The following is a 16,751-nucleotide window of genomic DNA, read 5'->3' as shown; positions in this document are numbered from 1 at the left end:
AAAACTGTAGAGGAGGCAAAGTTGCATGAAGTGCCTGGGTGACTTTTTCTTTCTTTCTTTGTTAACGCAAGTTCAAATGCATTTCTCCGAGTGTTTTACATGCACAGTCAACAAAAGTTGGCAAGAGCAAAGCTGGTATCAAATTAAATGACATGGAAAAGAGTAAAAGGTAGAGACAATGTTGGGCGGGGGTTTAGAGGTAGCGATGGGAGGAGGGGGTTCAAAGCTCTTCTCCCATCGGGAGCTGAATTATGGCCCCAGGCAACGCTGTCGGCAAAAGAAAGTTCAAGAGGTGTGGAAAAAAGAAGGAGTAATCTTAAAAAAGGCTTTCTTGAGGCTTCATAGTCTCGTAACCAGGATGCTGAGTTGGATGTGGCGAAGTGCCCCGGGGGAGGCCAGAGGCACTGAGAGACAGTAACCTGAGATGAGAGGTACCTGAGCCTAAGCATCAAACCACCCCTGTGATAGATTGAAGACTATGGTTTCTGTGTTTACTCAGAGATTTCCCAACAATGGCCAATAGCAGTGATCTTCACAGTCTGGCCAGGCTGCCCTCACTAGCTGTGATAGACAGCAGTCAAGCAGGATGAATTTAGGTCTAAAAGTAGTGTTTCTAAGTTGAACTTCTTTAATAGAAGTGCTTTTGGAATGGAATAAAGACATCCTTGTCACCTTTGAAAATATATTTTGCAATATGGATTAAAAATGTTCATTTTTATTTGCACAGAGAAAGATTTATAGCATCTGCTGAAGCCAAACCACTTCATGGAAATATTTTTGACGAAGGTGAAACGCCCTGGCACTTGGAAATAAAAAAAAAAAAAAACCTTCTCGTGAGGCAGGTGTATTTATTTCCATTTAAGCAAAGTAGTTTGATAAACAGCTCTTTAAACAAATGGATCTGTTTAGAATATGATGTGATACCAAAGAGAAAATGCAAAAAGTAAAAGGGAGCATTTCAATTAGTTTTTAGGCTTTTTGCCCACAGAGTTTCTGGCAAACCTTTTTCTATCATTACCCTCCCATTTATATTACTGCCTTAAGTCCCCTAAATCCTACGACCACTGCATCTCGCACAGCTGTGCACTTTTATGGCATTTGCTAATGTACTGTAAATGACATAAAATATGACAAGCTTAGTTTTCTGCCAACTCTTGCTTTTATATCATTTTTTACACCATTTTGAATTCCCATTTATTTATTTGAAGGCAGGTGCGATTTTATGTCCTCTCCATGGCTGTAAAGTGCTACTTTGAAATGCAAATGAAGCTTTGATTGAGAGATTTCCACTGAAACGGCGGTGTGCACGAAGTGACAATGTGAAAGCAAGTCCAAGATAAGATGTTTTGTTGGTTCCATTCGGGGGCTTGGCGATGTTTTGCTGAAGAACCATATGGACTAGTAAAGGACGCTTCAGGACACGCCGTTGAGCTCCTAACTCAAGTGCCATCCATGACATATAGACAGACAAACATCTGGTCTTTTGTTCTTACTGTAACCCTCTTAGAAAAAGTGAATTCCCATTCCAAACACATTACACTTTCCACCCTTTTTTTTTTTTGCCACTTTAAAGACATTGCCCAAAGCTTTCTGGAAATAATGTTTTTGTCCATTTAAGGGAAGATTTCAAAGAAAGGCTTTGGAAATCCAAATGAAATTACAGGATAGAGTGTCTGCTTATTGCCTTATATGCACTTAAAGGTAGAGTGTATACTTGAAAGGTAATGGCTTTCTGCAGTCAAGTGTTATGGTGGCTCCCACACTGAAATGGATCTCTTTACTCCTGTCTTGACAGAGTCCTCTTAGTGAAGGTGTGGCATAATGTAGTTCCAACTCAGGCCTCTTATCTCATGTCAGCGGTATCCTGCACACCTTGATAAAGCCTCCTTTCCTTGTCTTGTAACAACATTCCACTCTGTCTGACAGGTACTGTAGCTAGCAGGAGCCTGCCTCTCATCTCTCTCAACACACACACACACACACACACACACCGTAAGGCTTTCTCCTCTTTTTCTAGAAAGCTTTTTTCACTAATTTACCAGATAGCGCTTGCAGCGATGGACATGCGTCTGGTTAAATCCAAAGTGTATTTATTTATTGATTTGTTCATTTATTTATTTATTTACATGTGACAAATGCATGGGAGCTTTGAGGTTAGAGATTTGTTAGGGGTCTGAATAAGCGTGGTAGCGCAATTATGGCTTAACACCACCGAAGACATGGTGGTAAGCCATCTCCTTTCACTGTCTGCAGATAAAGGCAGACATAATGGAACCGCACATTCACCCTGTTTTAATGCCACATTACAAGACAGAATGAATTAAGACGTCTGACAACCTTGGCCTATAATTAACACTTACATGACACTCAAACAAATACAAATAGGAATACAAGAAAAAAGAAAACAGTATAATTTCCATTGCTGATACAACACAGAATTGCAATTACAGCTCAATTGACAAAAGAGAAGGCAGGAATCATTACAGCAACATTTATGAGCATTTATGGTAAAGGCAGAATGCCTGTGTCGCCTGTAATGGCTATGGCTGAGCCACTGCGTTGTGATTTAACCTGGCACTCTGGCAGTGGCGAGCCGCTCCTCCAAATCAAGGCTAAGTGGCGGATTCATCAGTGCCCTGTCGAGATAAAACACTCACCCGGTGGTGACACAGAGATGAGGCCCTGATTGGGACAAATACATCTCCCTCTGGTGTCAGCTCTCATTCACCGGTCTGAGCGCAAGCTGAAAGAAAGACAAATGTTTTGATTAGGGGTCTCTTTCAATGTCACAGCAGCCAGCGAAGAAGAATGAGATGAGGCTGTCTCCAAGGAAAGCAAATAGTTGAAGAGAATGAGAGGAAAATGGATGTCTCCACTGTCTGGAGGGAGTCGAATGGGGATTTTATGAGTCAGAGAAGGCTCAGTGAGAGCATCTCTTTTAATGAGACCGCATTCCTTTTTCCAGAAGACCATTTCAATTTCTGCTTGGTGATTGTTAAAATCCAGGATATGATAAATGAAATCTTTTGTAAAAGAAGCAGTGACACTGGTAATGTTCGTTATTCTTAAATAGTCGGGGGGGGGGGGTTATGTGTTTGTCTGCAGTGAAGTTAGAAGAGTGTTTCCATGCCAAGGCAACAGCATATCTGGTTTAGTTACCAATAAGCACTGTGATTGTTTTCATTGCTTATCCTGTCAATGTTTTAGTGTTTTCATTATCATCACCGAATCAGATTGTGAGTGAAGCCATGCAAGTCTATGTTGATGTATTTCATCACAGATAATTATAAGATCATTAATCACTGGAAGTGGATAATTATAAATCCATCCCCACTGAAGAAATATAACTGCTGTGTCCCCAGAGAAATGATAATAGCAGTGCTCACATCCTTCTTTCTGTATCATGCAACCCTTATTTGTACTCTGTTCCATTAGATTCAACAGGAAATTGACTAATTAGTCCAATTAGACCATTTCAGGGCAGAATTTGCATTCTTAAAATATCTATCTATCTATCTATCTGTCTATCTATCTAGTTTTTTGTGTGTTCAAAACATGAGTAAATTAAAGTAAACCTGTATTTGACACATCTCACTCGCTCGTGCTGTACAATTGTTCACCCTGTCAGCGCTGATGCAGATTCAACACGCTGTCTTATGTAGCCGAGTATTTCCGTACAAAGAACAAAATGTTTATACCCGCTCTGTTCCGCAGCTTACGGTGAATAGAGTGAGAGGAAAACTGCAACATAGCTTTGCAAGACAAACCCTGACAGATGCGACACGCATTTCTGTAGGATGCTGAAAGCAGCAAACAACTCAAAGTGTTGTTACTGTTTTACTGTGAGAACCTCATCTTGGACAAAATCTTTCTGAGTGGTGCTTATTTTTGGAGCCTCTTGATACCTCGTTCATCTTGTCATTGGTTATCTACTGGGAAAATGTCTATAAAAATGTAGCCTAGATAAGTTCATAACAAAATGTACATGTATTTTATTTATTTATTTTTTTTACAATGAAGTTATATATAAGGAAAAAAGGGAATGTGTTCATTAACATTGAATAATTAAGTGATATTATTCAAATGTGTGGCAACAAATCTGTACTGAATAAATATAACCATAGTTTTCTTTTCCTTAACATGAAGACTTGCTTCTTTGACTTATTAAAACCTTTTTACGGTTTGGACACTTTTCCTAAACCTTCCCGACACACAGATACATCCCTTTTGGCTTTATTTTCCACGGGCTTTGATCTATCTCTTGATTTAATCTCACTCAAAGAGACAAAAAAAATGCTCCAAGTCTTGAAAGTCAAGGTACACTTTTATCTTGTCAGCCCTACAAAATATGAGTTATGGCTGGACAAAAGGCAGCTTAATGTGGCTTTCTATGCCTGTGACATATCATGTAATAGAAAAATAGGACTCTCCCTCAAAATATATGATAAGCCCTATCGGACTAAGGCCCTCTCTACACAACATCCATCAAATCAGCCACCTGAGTCTGTTTCAAGTGCTCATCATTCCTTAATGAACATGATCAATCCCAATGTAGTCTCACTTTGGACACCCTTCAAGGTCCCTCCCCTGCGCAAACACATTCCTTTTGCAAATCATCAAGTGTCTTGACATCCATGCACTCAGTAAACACTCAAGTGTTCATGTGTCAGCAAAGAGACAATACCAAGGTTGGTATTGAGCTCTGAAAAGAAACAGTCAAACAAATACTCCAGTGACAGAGAGCATTGAAGAGCCGGCGGCGATGAAGTGGTGAAAGTTGACAAAGTAAGGACAGAATGATGGAGTAGAGAAACAGAAGGGACCCTTCCTATTCAATCAGGCCCCATCTGAACTCCCAAACATCTCCTCTTCTCCATCTCCCTCACTCATTTGCATCTCTTTTATGTCCCTGCTTCCCATTATGCAAAAGTGTACGCAAAAAAAAAAGTAGTCCGGTTTGCAAAGTGAGGCGCTCCATTTCCCCACACTTTTTTAATCAATACCAGCCAGGGGAGGAGGGTTATGTGGTGTTCAGTCGCATTTATGCTAACTAGAATACTTGAACCGTTCTCTTTGAACTGTAGTTACCTTGGAAACCAACCCACAGGAGTTGCTACTTTAAAACAGTAATTACAATCAGTGGTCAGACTACTAGGTTCTGTGTTTCCAGGACAAAGTAGACATACATCCAGTAAGTATATCACTGTGTGTACAGTTTGATTTCACACTACTTGGACTGCTTAGAGGCTGACAACCTCCGAGACCTTTACACTTCATTAAAAAATTCTCTCTCTGTGCCCATGGCAGGAGATGTTAAACCATATTTGTTTGTTTACTGCTCTGGATCCTGGAAGACAATAAGCATCCATTGCATGGCTCATGATGCCTTGATGACCTTTGGACCCGACTGTATGCGAACTGCCAGAAAAGATGCATCCGAGAGAGATTTAATAAACTGTTTGTGGCCCCTGATACTCCAGTTTCTGATGTCCATGAAATCTCACTTCTTCTGGCCGTATAGCCGATGATAAAGCGAGTGCCTGCAAGGCCTTCCCGCTGTTGCCATTTGTAATTTTTAGAAGTCATCATCAGAGGCGATCCGTCTTGATTATGCCTTGGCAACTGTCATGCTCCACTAATGCACAGTGTGAGAGAGGGCATAAATACAACGTCTTCCGGCAGCACTGATGTTTATCTTCCCTGCTTCATGAATTTGCATTCCCACAGACACATTTTACTCATAATGGCAGCCATCACAGCATAGATAGGCTTGGCGTATTATCACTCTGCTTATAGTGTTTGTTTTACAAGTGGACAGGCAGGAGAAAAAGGATTTGAACATTCTGATGAGATAGACAGATTGATAGTAATCTCTCTAATGGGCTTGGTCCAGCTATATGAAATATTCATTATTAGTAACTATTATTCTTACATTACCAACATTTTTTATATTAATGAAGAAGCCCCTGTAAAAGCCTGATAAATAAGGTGTCCTTCCATAGCACAGTTTGCGTTGAAACCTTTGTGAAAGCTAGTTGGAAAATGTTGAATTCCATCATCTGATGAGAAAAATTTCCATTATTAGAGTGATTGCCAACCACCACCCAGAGCAGAACTACACTGAGCACTATGGCAAATATTTGAGGCCTTATCATTCCTGCTGTTCCTCTTCTCTCTGAAGGTAGACGTTTGTTCGTGTTCTCACGTAATTTCCACTGTTCATAACACACTGAAAGCAATTTTTGTCACAAAGACTTGAGTTTATAAAAAGATGTTGTGCTAAACCATCTTCTGCTCACTGACTGTAGGCATAGGCCTCCTTTGTTTGTAGCTACATACCGTTTCACTCATTTATCTCAGCTAAGCTATTCATTTTCATTCACTTTCATCTGCAGAGTTAGTGCCTGCTTGTCTTCGGGCTTAATGTTGAGATTAGCATGCTGTGACATATTCTGTCTATTACCAATATTACCATCTATGTATGTGTGTGTAGTGCAGTGGTTCTATGTGTCATGCATCTCTGTTTATTGTGGTCTTAACACGTCATTAAAAATATGCCAGGTTATGGTTTTAATAAGATCAAAGCACCAAATATAAAACAAAATGATCCTGTAATTGCCTTATTAAACTCCTACAAGCAGTAAATCAATCATAGCTAATCAGAATTATTAGGTGACTTATGGGGTGACCCATCGCTTCTGAATTTATATTGTGAATAAATTTGATTAAAAAACATAGTTGATCGAAGCGTGACTTTCAGTGGCTACGACTGGTAATTAGATGGCTGTTCTCTTGCCAAGTTCCTGTCATACATTTGCAGTAATGTGGCTTTAACACCTCTGAAATTGGACTTGCTTCCTTTTTCAAATTCATCAAAATTCTTTTTCCATCATTTCACAGAATGCATTTATCACCACTCTGAAACTGACTTTCACAAACATGGATGAGAGTAATATAACCACAGGCAAGATAGAAGTCATTTTTTTGTGGTTTCTACCCTCTAAATGGATTGATGAGTCTCACAACAGCATGCTTCACTGGCAACGTCAAATTAATGATTTTTCTGCAGATAATTAAAGTGCACAAATCATGGCCATTAGACCTATGGTGAGAATGAGAGAATGCATGCTGGAGTTGTGAGCTTATGACTAATCAGTGTCTGGTGACAAAGGACAAGAATGTGTTGCTGCCTCAGAGGAGTAGGAGGTTTGGTGAAGAGATGAGAAGGGCGTGCTTTGCAATAGGCGAGTTTCAGTCAGGAGTGATGAAGATTTAGATCCATATTGCAGGAGATTTGTGTTGATATAGACCTACGGGCCAGAATTAAAGGCACCACTGGAGTCCTTTTACAAGTGTTCAGAAATAATTTACAGCTTTGAGAAGACGAGAAAAATGTGCTGAGAAAATGTACTTTTCTGGGGTGCATCTCCTCTTTTTGGTTTAAACAAATGAACAAGTTTGGCCTCCTGCAGGGCAAATGGATGATATTTTTTTTTCTGATGTTCATTGTTACAGGATTTATAAGAAAAACTCTCTAAATTCACACCTTTATAAAGCTACCTAGCCCCTGTAACCTGTAGCAACATTAACAGTGGATTAAAAGAAGATAAAAATAAACCTCTCCCCCTCAGCCCACCCCCACCTGTTTCTCCTTTGAATGCTTGTATTTTTATACCACTGAAAACTACCACCAGCAATGTTATATAATGAAAAAGAAAATGGTCATTGGCTACCAAACTACAACACATAACTAACTCACTCGCTCGTTCATATTTCGAAGCCCTCCTGTGCTTCTAAATTGCTGGTATAAAATGCCCAGGCCAGAGGGGTAATAGTTTTTGATAATGATCCTGGGCTAAGCTTTGGTGCTATGTGGCCACATGCTGCACAGACAGCATGCTGATTATTTCTGTGAAGTGGCCTGGATGTGTGTCCGTAACGGTAATTTCCAGGCCTGATTGGCAAAGAGGGATGAAATTGGGGGCAGTTAGCACTGAGGGGGAAATAGTGCTGGAGTGTGTGGAAATGCAGCTGCCGTCCAATGGTAAACAAATTATCTGAGGTGAAATGACAACATTAGTCGATGCAAAGTGCTGGTCCATATTATGAACAGTCTGTGTACAGTCTTTAAGTACCTGCTTTTTTGAAACAACTGTGCAGTCCTTATCAAAGATCTCTGGCCTCACCTTTGTAAATGCAGGGCATTCAATCAAACCCAGCATGAATCATAGGCTGTATTTTGTGGCACATAATCATATCCAGGAATATCCACTGTATAGACATTTGCAAGGGGAATCGCTCCTGCCATTTACAGATATATAAAATACAAAAATATTTGGATATCGAAATATAGAAAACATGTGTATTATATTCTCTGTGTGTTTGAAGGTGGATAATTACAGACAAGCTTTGAGAAATTCCTTATTTTTGTCTGAAATCACCTGAGCATTGTTGACAGATTGTCATGTAAAATGTGCACAGCGAGAAGTGTCCATTAAGCATATGTGCATTTGAACCTCATGCTGACAAACGTGATCTTTGTGATGTGGTGTGTGAAGAGTCCCCTCTAATCCTTAATGATGGACCCTGCAGTTGCACTATGGCCTTTGTTAAAATAATGTTCTCCATTTGACTGACAATATGCTCAGATAGAAAGCGTTTCTCCTCCCACACCGTTCAAGGCATCAACGTCATTCAAACCGCAAAACGTGCAGCTCCATCGGGAATCGACCAGAATGATTTTTCTCATTCATAACATTCACAGTTTCCAGAATATTCAATATTTCATTTTCGCGCGTGGTGTGTTCAGAGGCAGTAGGAAATCCCAGCACTCAAATCATGGAAACTTAAACCGTGCATTGGAATTGCAAAATCCAGCAGTGCAGCGCGGCATGGGCTATTCAGCAGGCAGCATTCGCACCGCAATTTCTCCAGAAATTCCACTTTCTAGTTGCTTATTAACATGCATTATTCTTAACATAGCATCATTAACATGGATCTCCAGCTCTGTGGGCACCCGAGCGCAATCATGCTCCGCCGTTACTGTCGGTGATAAAGTCTAAAGTGAGGTGTTTAATCCTTAATTGGGCACTTTTGCTATGAAAATATTTGCCATGAATAATTGAGGGGACAAGGGTTGCCTTCACTCTATTGCGTGTCATACCTGGCAGAGAGTAAAGAGGAGGTAGATTAGGGAGGGGGCACGGTTTTTGCCAACACTGTGACGTCCAGTGAAGGATAAATCTGGCAGATGTGACAGAGATTTATTTCTATGCAGAGGGGATGGATGAATGAATGTAGCCACCTTGATATAATTCCCAGCCTTCTCAAACACATTACCCCGTTTCTTTACTGCTGTGTCTCCATGAACACACATTTGTTGCAAGGCTCAGTCATCCTTTAAATTGCATGAAGGAGGTCACTCTTTTAACTGTTCAAGTGACAAGTACAAGATGGTGTCAGTTAAGTCATGATTCTTTCTATCATCATGTAGTTTAATAGCACACTAGTCTTGGAATAGCCACATAGAGAAAGCTTTTCAGAAAGCATACTAAGATCGCTTAATATAATGCCATTTACGTTGCTTTACACGTCCATAAAGTCAGGGGTTATGTTTTGGTATAGGCCATGACTCCAAATACATTGGATTGCCATAATCCAACTTAATTGTGTCATGTGATAGCCCCTCCCCGCCATGTCAATATGTCTGTCTTTCAAACTCCACACCTCCAGTGTGAAACACAGGATGACGACATCATCAGGGTTACTTTTGGAACTTCGGAGAGCTCCCATTAGAGCCATAGGAAACTGTTTACAACTGCTTTCACGGGCTGAGTAGTTCTCCCTATAACCAGTAACCTGATCTTAATGAGCAAAACCAGACCTTTCAGTCGTGCAGCTCAAGTTCAAGTGAAGATACGAATAGTGCCTCACAGGTACAGAAAGCTGAAGGAGTCGCAATATGTTACAATTTCCCCAGCATTGGGAGTAATTATAAATGCTGCCCAGCACTTATAATCACTGTTCTCAGTGCTGTCAGGCATTTTATGAATGCCGGATGCCATCAGGCGTTACAAACAGGCAGCCTGGCTCTGTGGTGTAATGAATTAGACTACTGCCTTTAACGGCCCCTTACATTATCACAGACTGGCCTTGAGTGGGTCTTGAACCAATAACCACTGGCATGACAGGCAGATGTCTCATCCATGTTACAAAGCCAGGCTACTGACAGGACCACAAGTTGGCATAGAAAACCTGGTGACATTTACAAGCACTCCTAAATTACAGGGACATTTTGACGAACTGTGACCCTTTCAGCTCTCCATACGCTCGTGTATTTGTGTGAGAGACGTGGGATTCAGTTGAGAGCAGTTAATTAATATTTTTGAGGGGGGCTATTTAAGAAGTCAAAGATGTGTTTACAACAGTTTCAGTTAAAGTGTGACAGAATTAGCATGAGAGCCGCGCGCAAATTGTGTAGTAAAATCACTTTGCGGACAACATAAAACAGCGTATAAAACAGCTAGGAACGTTTTTCAACTAATTGAAAGCTGTAATCAAGCTGATACTGCACTGCTACCCTCGGTGAGCAGCATGACAGGTAGCCTATATCTGAAAAATGATCTCCAATTTAAAAGACATGAGGCATGAGTGATCCAGAGAAGAAGGACATCACTGAGGGTATAGGAAGTGTGCAGGCATGTGCACTGCCAACAGAGACATCCCTCCAATGTTAAATCGATTACAGCACAGCCTGAACTGTTTGATAATATCAGTCATGACTGGGCAGATACAAGATTCCCTGGCGTTTACAGTGTTTTTTCCGGAACATGCCAAGAGATCTGTTGAGTAGCTGTCTATATGTTAGCGTGCTGCTGACTGGGTAGCAGAGTACGGCTGAGATAAGCCTCTCATGTGGGAACACAGTCAGTGCTGCAAAAAGCTGTCTAGGTTTGAAGGGCCATACATATGGTGAGATAAAGTCTCATCTAACCAGCATCGCCCACAATATACAGTACATGCACATTCATGAAAGGTCTGGTTAGCCAGGGAGAAGCTGTTGAGTCCCAAGATGATGAAAAGCCCATTATATGCTTTGAGGTACAGCACATTATTTTTTTTCCTGATGTTGGTTTGGTAATAGATGTGTGTTAAAATTATGCAGTGGGGAGGATCGTGTATTTCTGTGTGTGTGTGTGTGTGTGTGTGTGTGTGTGGTGCGAAGGCATATGTGACAGTGTACACAGGGAAGAGAGCGCATGAATCAATATGAAAACTTCTGCTTACATCTTTAACAAGCTATCCATCACACTGGATTCAGTTCAAGGCTAAAAAAAAAATGACTTGTGGGGATTCTAATAGCATTTCCCAACTAAATTAAAATCAGTTTCTTGTATGACAACAATCTTTTCGCTGATGTGGTTTGAACTCGTACAACAAAGCCAATCAATTTCTTTGTCTGCAATAGGATAAGTAATTTCCTTTGAATATAAATCCAAGCATACAGAGAACCGCAGTTGATGACTGCAACGTGATACAAAGATGTTGTAAGATGAAAACATGCCTTCACGTTATTTGCTGTCTTTGCTCTGCTTAGTATTGTAATTCACTACGTGTTATTCTTTGTATCAGGTTTTTATTTGCATATGATTAAGTTTAAAAATGTGTGTGTGTGTGTGTGTGAGCCCATTTCAGCATAATAGGAGTACATGCTCCGTGCCTGTGTTCGCGCCACCATACATATCGAAGAAAGAGAGTTATTATGTTATTATGTTCTTTGGGAAAAAAGTAGACATCCCGATCCAAGCAATTTAGTTTGAAAATAAGAAATAACTGTGGACAGAACTGTCTGGAAGTGGCACTGTTAAACCTTTGCTGCAATTCGCACTCCTGTGTCTGTATGAATGTATGTCAGTGAATGTGTGTGTGTGTGTGTGTGTGTGTGTGTGCAGGTTTTAGCTGATAGGTGCCTGCCAGCGTGGTTCTGACTACACATCAGCACTACTCTGTACCCTCCACTCTAATCCCCAACACTGCACTCCACCCCCCACCCCACCCCCACACACACACACACACACCACATCAGCACCATACCCCTCCCCATTAACACACCCTCTGCCTCTAATGGAGTTCAGTGCACACTACTTTCCGCCTGAACACGCAGTAGAGGAGTGCAGCTAATAGCAGTTGCACAGTTGGAATACATGGGTGTGAGCTGGAGTTAATGTATGCCACTAGAGCAGTGTTGGCAGACAAGATCGTGTTATCTGCTGTGGTGTGTACGAGCCCAGCCCATCTGTACGGTGACATCCTTCATAAATGAACCAAGCTGAGCTGTGACGGCTGTCTCTTAGCCTGTGCTTCAGTCCTGGTGCTGCACTGACACCTCTGATGCATGTACAGTATCTTGTCTCCGTATCATGAATAGTCAAAAGAATGTGTCACATTTGTATATCACCCTTTAGGCTTCTTTCAACATGAATTTGACAAGAGGTTTGAGTGAAATTGGTGAAAATGGGCAGATGGTGCACTTCCCTTCATTTTCCCTTCATTCAGCACTTGAAACATTGAAAGCAGGTGTTTGTAAAACCACATGTATTCCTCTCTTTGATCTAGACTTTTTCAATGCTCTCTTCTCCTGATGATATTAACATAACGTAATGATTTCAATGGGTCAGACCTAACCTTTCCCTTCTTTTTTTTCTTCTTAAGGGGCGGAGGCCATGTTTTCCCAGCAGCCACAGGACCTGGTGGTGGTAGCAGGCCAGCCTGTGACGTTACCGTGCACTATTCCCGGTTACCATGGCGTTGTACTGTGGATCAAAGATGGCCTGGCGCTAGGAGTTGGCAGAGACCTCTCTGGTGAGCAATGGCATTTATCCCCTTGAGCGAGTCACCCTGTGTTTATCCATCACCCTCAGTTCCCCAATTAATTACACTCTCTAATATAACTGTCATATTCAAATGGCTGCTTTTTGTCATCTAAAGCCCCCACATGTCAACATATTACCCCCCGCCAAATATATCACTACACAGACAAAGAGGAGGAAGTACAGTAGAAATTGCTGATCATGGTTACAATGATTAACCACTTATATGGAGCTTGGGACAGAATCATTCCCTTAGAAATGCTGTTTAAATAGTTTGCTTATAGTAATAAAGTAGTCTGCTCACAGTGTTCATTTGGGGTTTTTTCATACATGAAAACGTATCAAGGTAAAAATTAAAACTACAGTAATTGTACTTATTTTAGTTTACTCCCAGGATACTTTGCCTGGTGCTGCATGCTCATTGAAACCATGATGGGAAAACAAAAAATAATTTTCTCTCAATGAAAGATGTTTTCTCCTCAAAGTGTATGACAAACTGCCAAAAACGAGCCAACCACATGCGGTGGCGAAACTTGGAGTACCGCATGCTACCTTATGTAGTTTTCTCAAACAAGGAGGAAAAGTCATGGCTGCTGGTGATGGAGACAGAAAACAATTGTGCAAAGGAAAAGCACCAGTGGTTGAACCTGCTTTCATCAAGTGGATTGATGATGCTTAGTAATCAGTATGTAATAAATAGCGAAGCTGTCCATTCAATGACTTCACATGCATGTAATACATAAACAACTAATCATTACAAATATTGTAAAAGAAAAAAAAATGCTTCTAATAGTCGTATAGTGATGAATTTGCCCCAGACAGACGCGATCCCTGCAAGTGGTTTCCAATGTATTACATTACACGTTACTTGAAACATCAATAATTACATTACACTACATGACTAAACAGGATCAAAATGTAATTTCTGTCTCTGTGTTAGATGCAGACCAAATCTCTTATACTTAGTGTTTGGAAGAGAAGCACAAAAATCCAACTGAAATGTGAAATCAATAGTGGCACTGGTCTTTCTCTGGTGCTTCAGGCTGCTAAATGGCTTTTTGAAGAGAAGCTGGCGTCCTCTAATTACACTGCACCTCATGTATAATTGCCTAAATTGTTTAATTTGGAGTAAAAGTGAAAACTGCACTGTCATTTAGTAGCCTGTTGTTCCACCAATTGAGGCTTTATGTATATTCATGACCTCGATGAGTTTCAAGGAAGCACATCAGTCCTCTAAATAAACATTTACAACCTTTTGAAGCACTGAGCTATTGAATCCATTGAAAAATCCATACAAGTGTAGTATGTCCGCATCATTTACTGAAATGATCATTACATTCTGCCAGAACAGAGGTCCATTTGAATCTGCATGCAAGACTCGATACACAGCAGGATGCATTTATCTATAAGGGCACAGTTTTTATGTCAGAGCTTTCTAATTTGCCTCACGCACCACCTTTATGTTTGACCGCTGACAAACTCAAATAATTGTTATTCGAGGCACAATGACAAAATATTCCACAGCAGCCATTTTTAAAACACAAAGGTCTCTCTTGAACAGGAACGATTAAATATGTATTTCACTTGAGATTAGGGGTCGTCTACCCTCTGACCTTTAGCGAATGCTCCGAGAGGCCTTCCCTGTCGCCGATCTGGTCTGTAATTAAACCTCAGTGGCTGACAGAGCCCCAGTAAAGCCATCCTATTCCCTCTACAGGTTCTTATCAGGCCCAAGGGAAGCTGAGGGCTTGTAGTAAACAATGGTCCTGCAGTCTCCAAGTCTGCTTTGGAGGAAAAGGAGGCAGACAGGGAGAGTACTTATGATTGCTAGAGATAGAATGGGCGAAGGGAGGAAGGGAAAGAGAGCACAGTCGTATTCAGGGTCAGAGTGGAGCAAAGATGTAGAGTGTATTTAATCCTCTTCAAATTCTATTGATCCCACAAGACAAGACAATCGAGACTAAATGTCATATCCAAAACTGGCAAACACAAAGGAAGGAATAGAAGAGAGAAAGAAACTGAGAGAACAGCGACTTCACAACACTCAAGGGAACTACAGTACTGTAGATCAACCTTTAACAATACATCTCTGAATAGTTTAACACTCATGGACAAGATACAGTAATCCTGGCCTTGCCTTTCTCCAGCAGCCTTTCTCTTCTACCTATTCGGCTGAATAGCCACCCCCAAGATGAAGAGTTGGAGTGATCTTTCATTCTTAAAGTGTTTAAAAAATGCACAGGGTCTTGTATGAGAAGGAATTGCTGCCTGCATGGAGAAGATAGGTAGAATCACCAGTATGATACAGGCAGGGGCTGAGTGGCTTCTATTGAGAGAGATGACACTTTTTCGAAATAAAGTGCTCCACAGCTGTCCTTTTTATCACTCCTGCCTACATAAACAAGCAATGCATGCATCAGTAAAAGAGTGATGGTACATCTACCGCAAGATGTACACAATGAAAGGAAAGTGGCAGCTGTATACATAAAAAGTGCGACGAATCAAATGTTGCATGGAGCATTTCAATAATATAGGTCTGCTCGGCTATTCATAGAAAGAAGCTGCGTCTGCAACGTTGTGCTCCGCCTGGGACCTGTTTCCATTCACAGGAGCAGTGATTAAACTGAGAGAACTCTTTCACTATTCAGCGCAGAAATCACTTCACAAAAGCCAGTGATTCCTATCTGTCCCTGAATTTCATATTCATTCCCCTTTGTGGCACACTTTTCCACTCTAATTAAAGAAAATTGAAGTAGCCCCACAACCGCTCAGAACATACCAATCAATGTCATGAATACGCATGACAGAGAATGTATCTGCCACACTTTACAATGCGGACAAACAGGCCAAGCGGCAAAAAGCGAAATCTTCTTCTGTTTGTGTACGTTGCACAACACACTCATAGGAGAATGAGCTCTTGAGCGGAAAGTCTGACCGTTAGCAGACCTTTTTTGCAGCGAGCATGTCTCACACTCAGCTCTCGTGAGAGTGAATTGAACGCCGGTCACCTGTTCACAGATAACCTGTTTCTATCCCCCTGTGGTTACAGTGTGTGAAACATGTACTAGGTGAATGCCATGAATCACGGGGCCACGCCTCAAGTGTCTGTATACTTATGTGCGCACACACATGCGGGCACTCAATTGATCCAGCCTCAAGACAAATCCATTTCCCCCTGATGGATTCATTACTCCTTAATGGGCCTATTTAACATTGTTTGCTTTAGGTAACACATTGTGTCTTTGAAATTTGCTGAGATCTAAGATCAATGGCCCTTTATAAGTACACATCACATGTGCTGAGGTGATCAGTCTTCATGCATGCCATTACAATTTGCGTCATATTGACAAAATGCATCATCGAGGTGCTCATAAGGTTGCAGAAACACATTACAGTATGTTTCTGCTCTTTGCAAAAACGAGAACATGAAATTCTTATCATTTACCGTCCACCACAAATGCAAATGACTTCTCCTTTTGAGTCCAGCTAATGCACAGAGATGAAACTGGAAGAGAGCCATATCCTCACACAGCAAAATTATTCTTAGTTTGCTGGAGGCACAGATGAGGTAATTGGCCAGATCATCTGTTTGTGTAACATAAATTTACATGGCTTGTATCTTGCTATAATTAAGAGAAGCAAAACAAAAGTACATTTGAAGTAAGTAAGTAAGTTCCGTTTCACGGGAAGGGACAGTAAGCGCTCACTAAGGTGGACTGGAGTCAACCCAAGGTCACATCATTCTGAATGTGCAATAATCATTACCCTTGTGATCTGCTATGGCATTATTGCTTTGAATCTCATCAATGAACATAAAATTGAAGCAAAATGGTTCTCTGGGTGACCTTGTGCACATAATGGTGCGTCCTCTATTCTATGCAT

The 16,751-nt window shown here is 41.0% G+C and overlaps 1 protein-coding gene across 1 annotated transcript in view; it reads left to right on the top strand.

Annotated features, from left to right (window-relative positions):
- The first annotated feature begins 12,722 nt into the window (after positions 1-12,722).
- The window catches only part of kirrel3b (kirre like nephrin family adhesion molecule 3b), a 60,096-nt gene continuing 56,067 nt past the window's right edge, over positions 12,723-16,751 (top strand). Inside the window, exon 1 of the mRNA XM_070829444.1 lies at positions 12,723-12,861. Within this exon, the coding sequence (XP_070685545.1) occupies positions 12,723-12,861 (139 nt within the window). The remainder of the gene's footprint in view (positions 12,862-16,751) is intronic.

Source organism: Pempheris klunzingeri, chromosome 4 (genome assembly GCF_042242105.1).
Source record: "Pempheris klunzingeri isolate RE-2024b chromosome 4, fPemKlu1.hap1, whole genome shotgun sequence".
In the NCBI taxonomy this organism is placed as follows: Eukaryota; Metazoa; Chordata; class Actinopteri; order Acropomatiformes; family Pempheridae; genus Pempheris; species Pempheris klunzingeri.
This window is presented reverse-complemented; position numbering and strand designations above follow the sequence as displayed.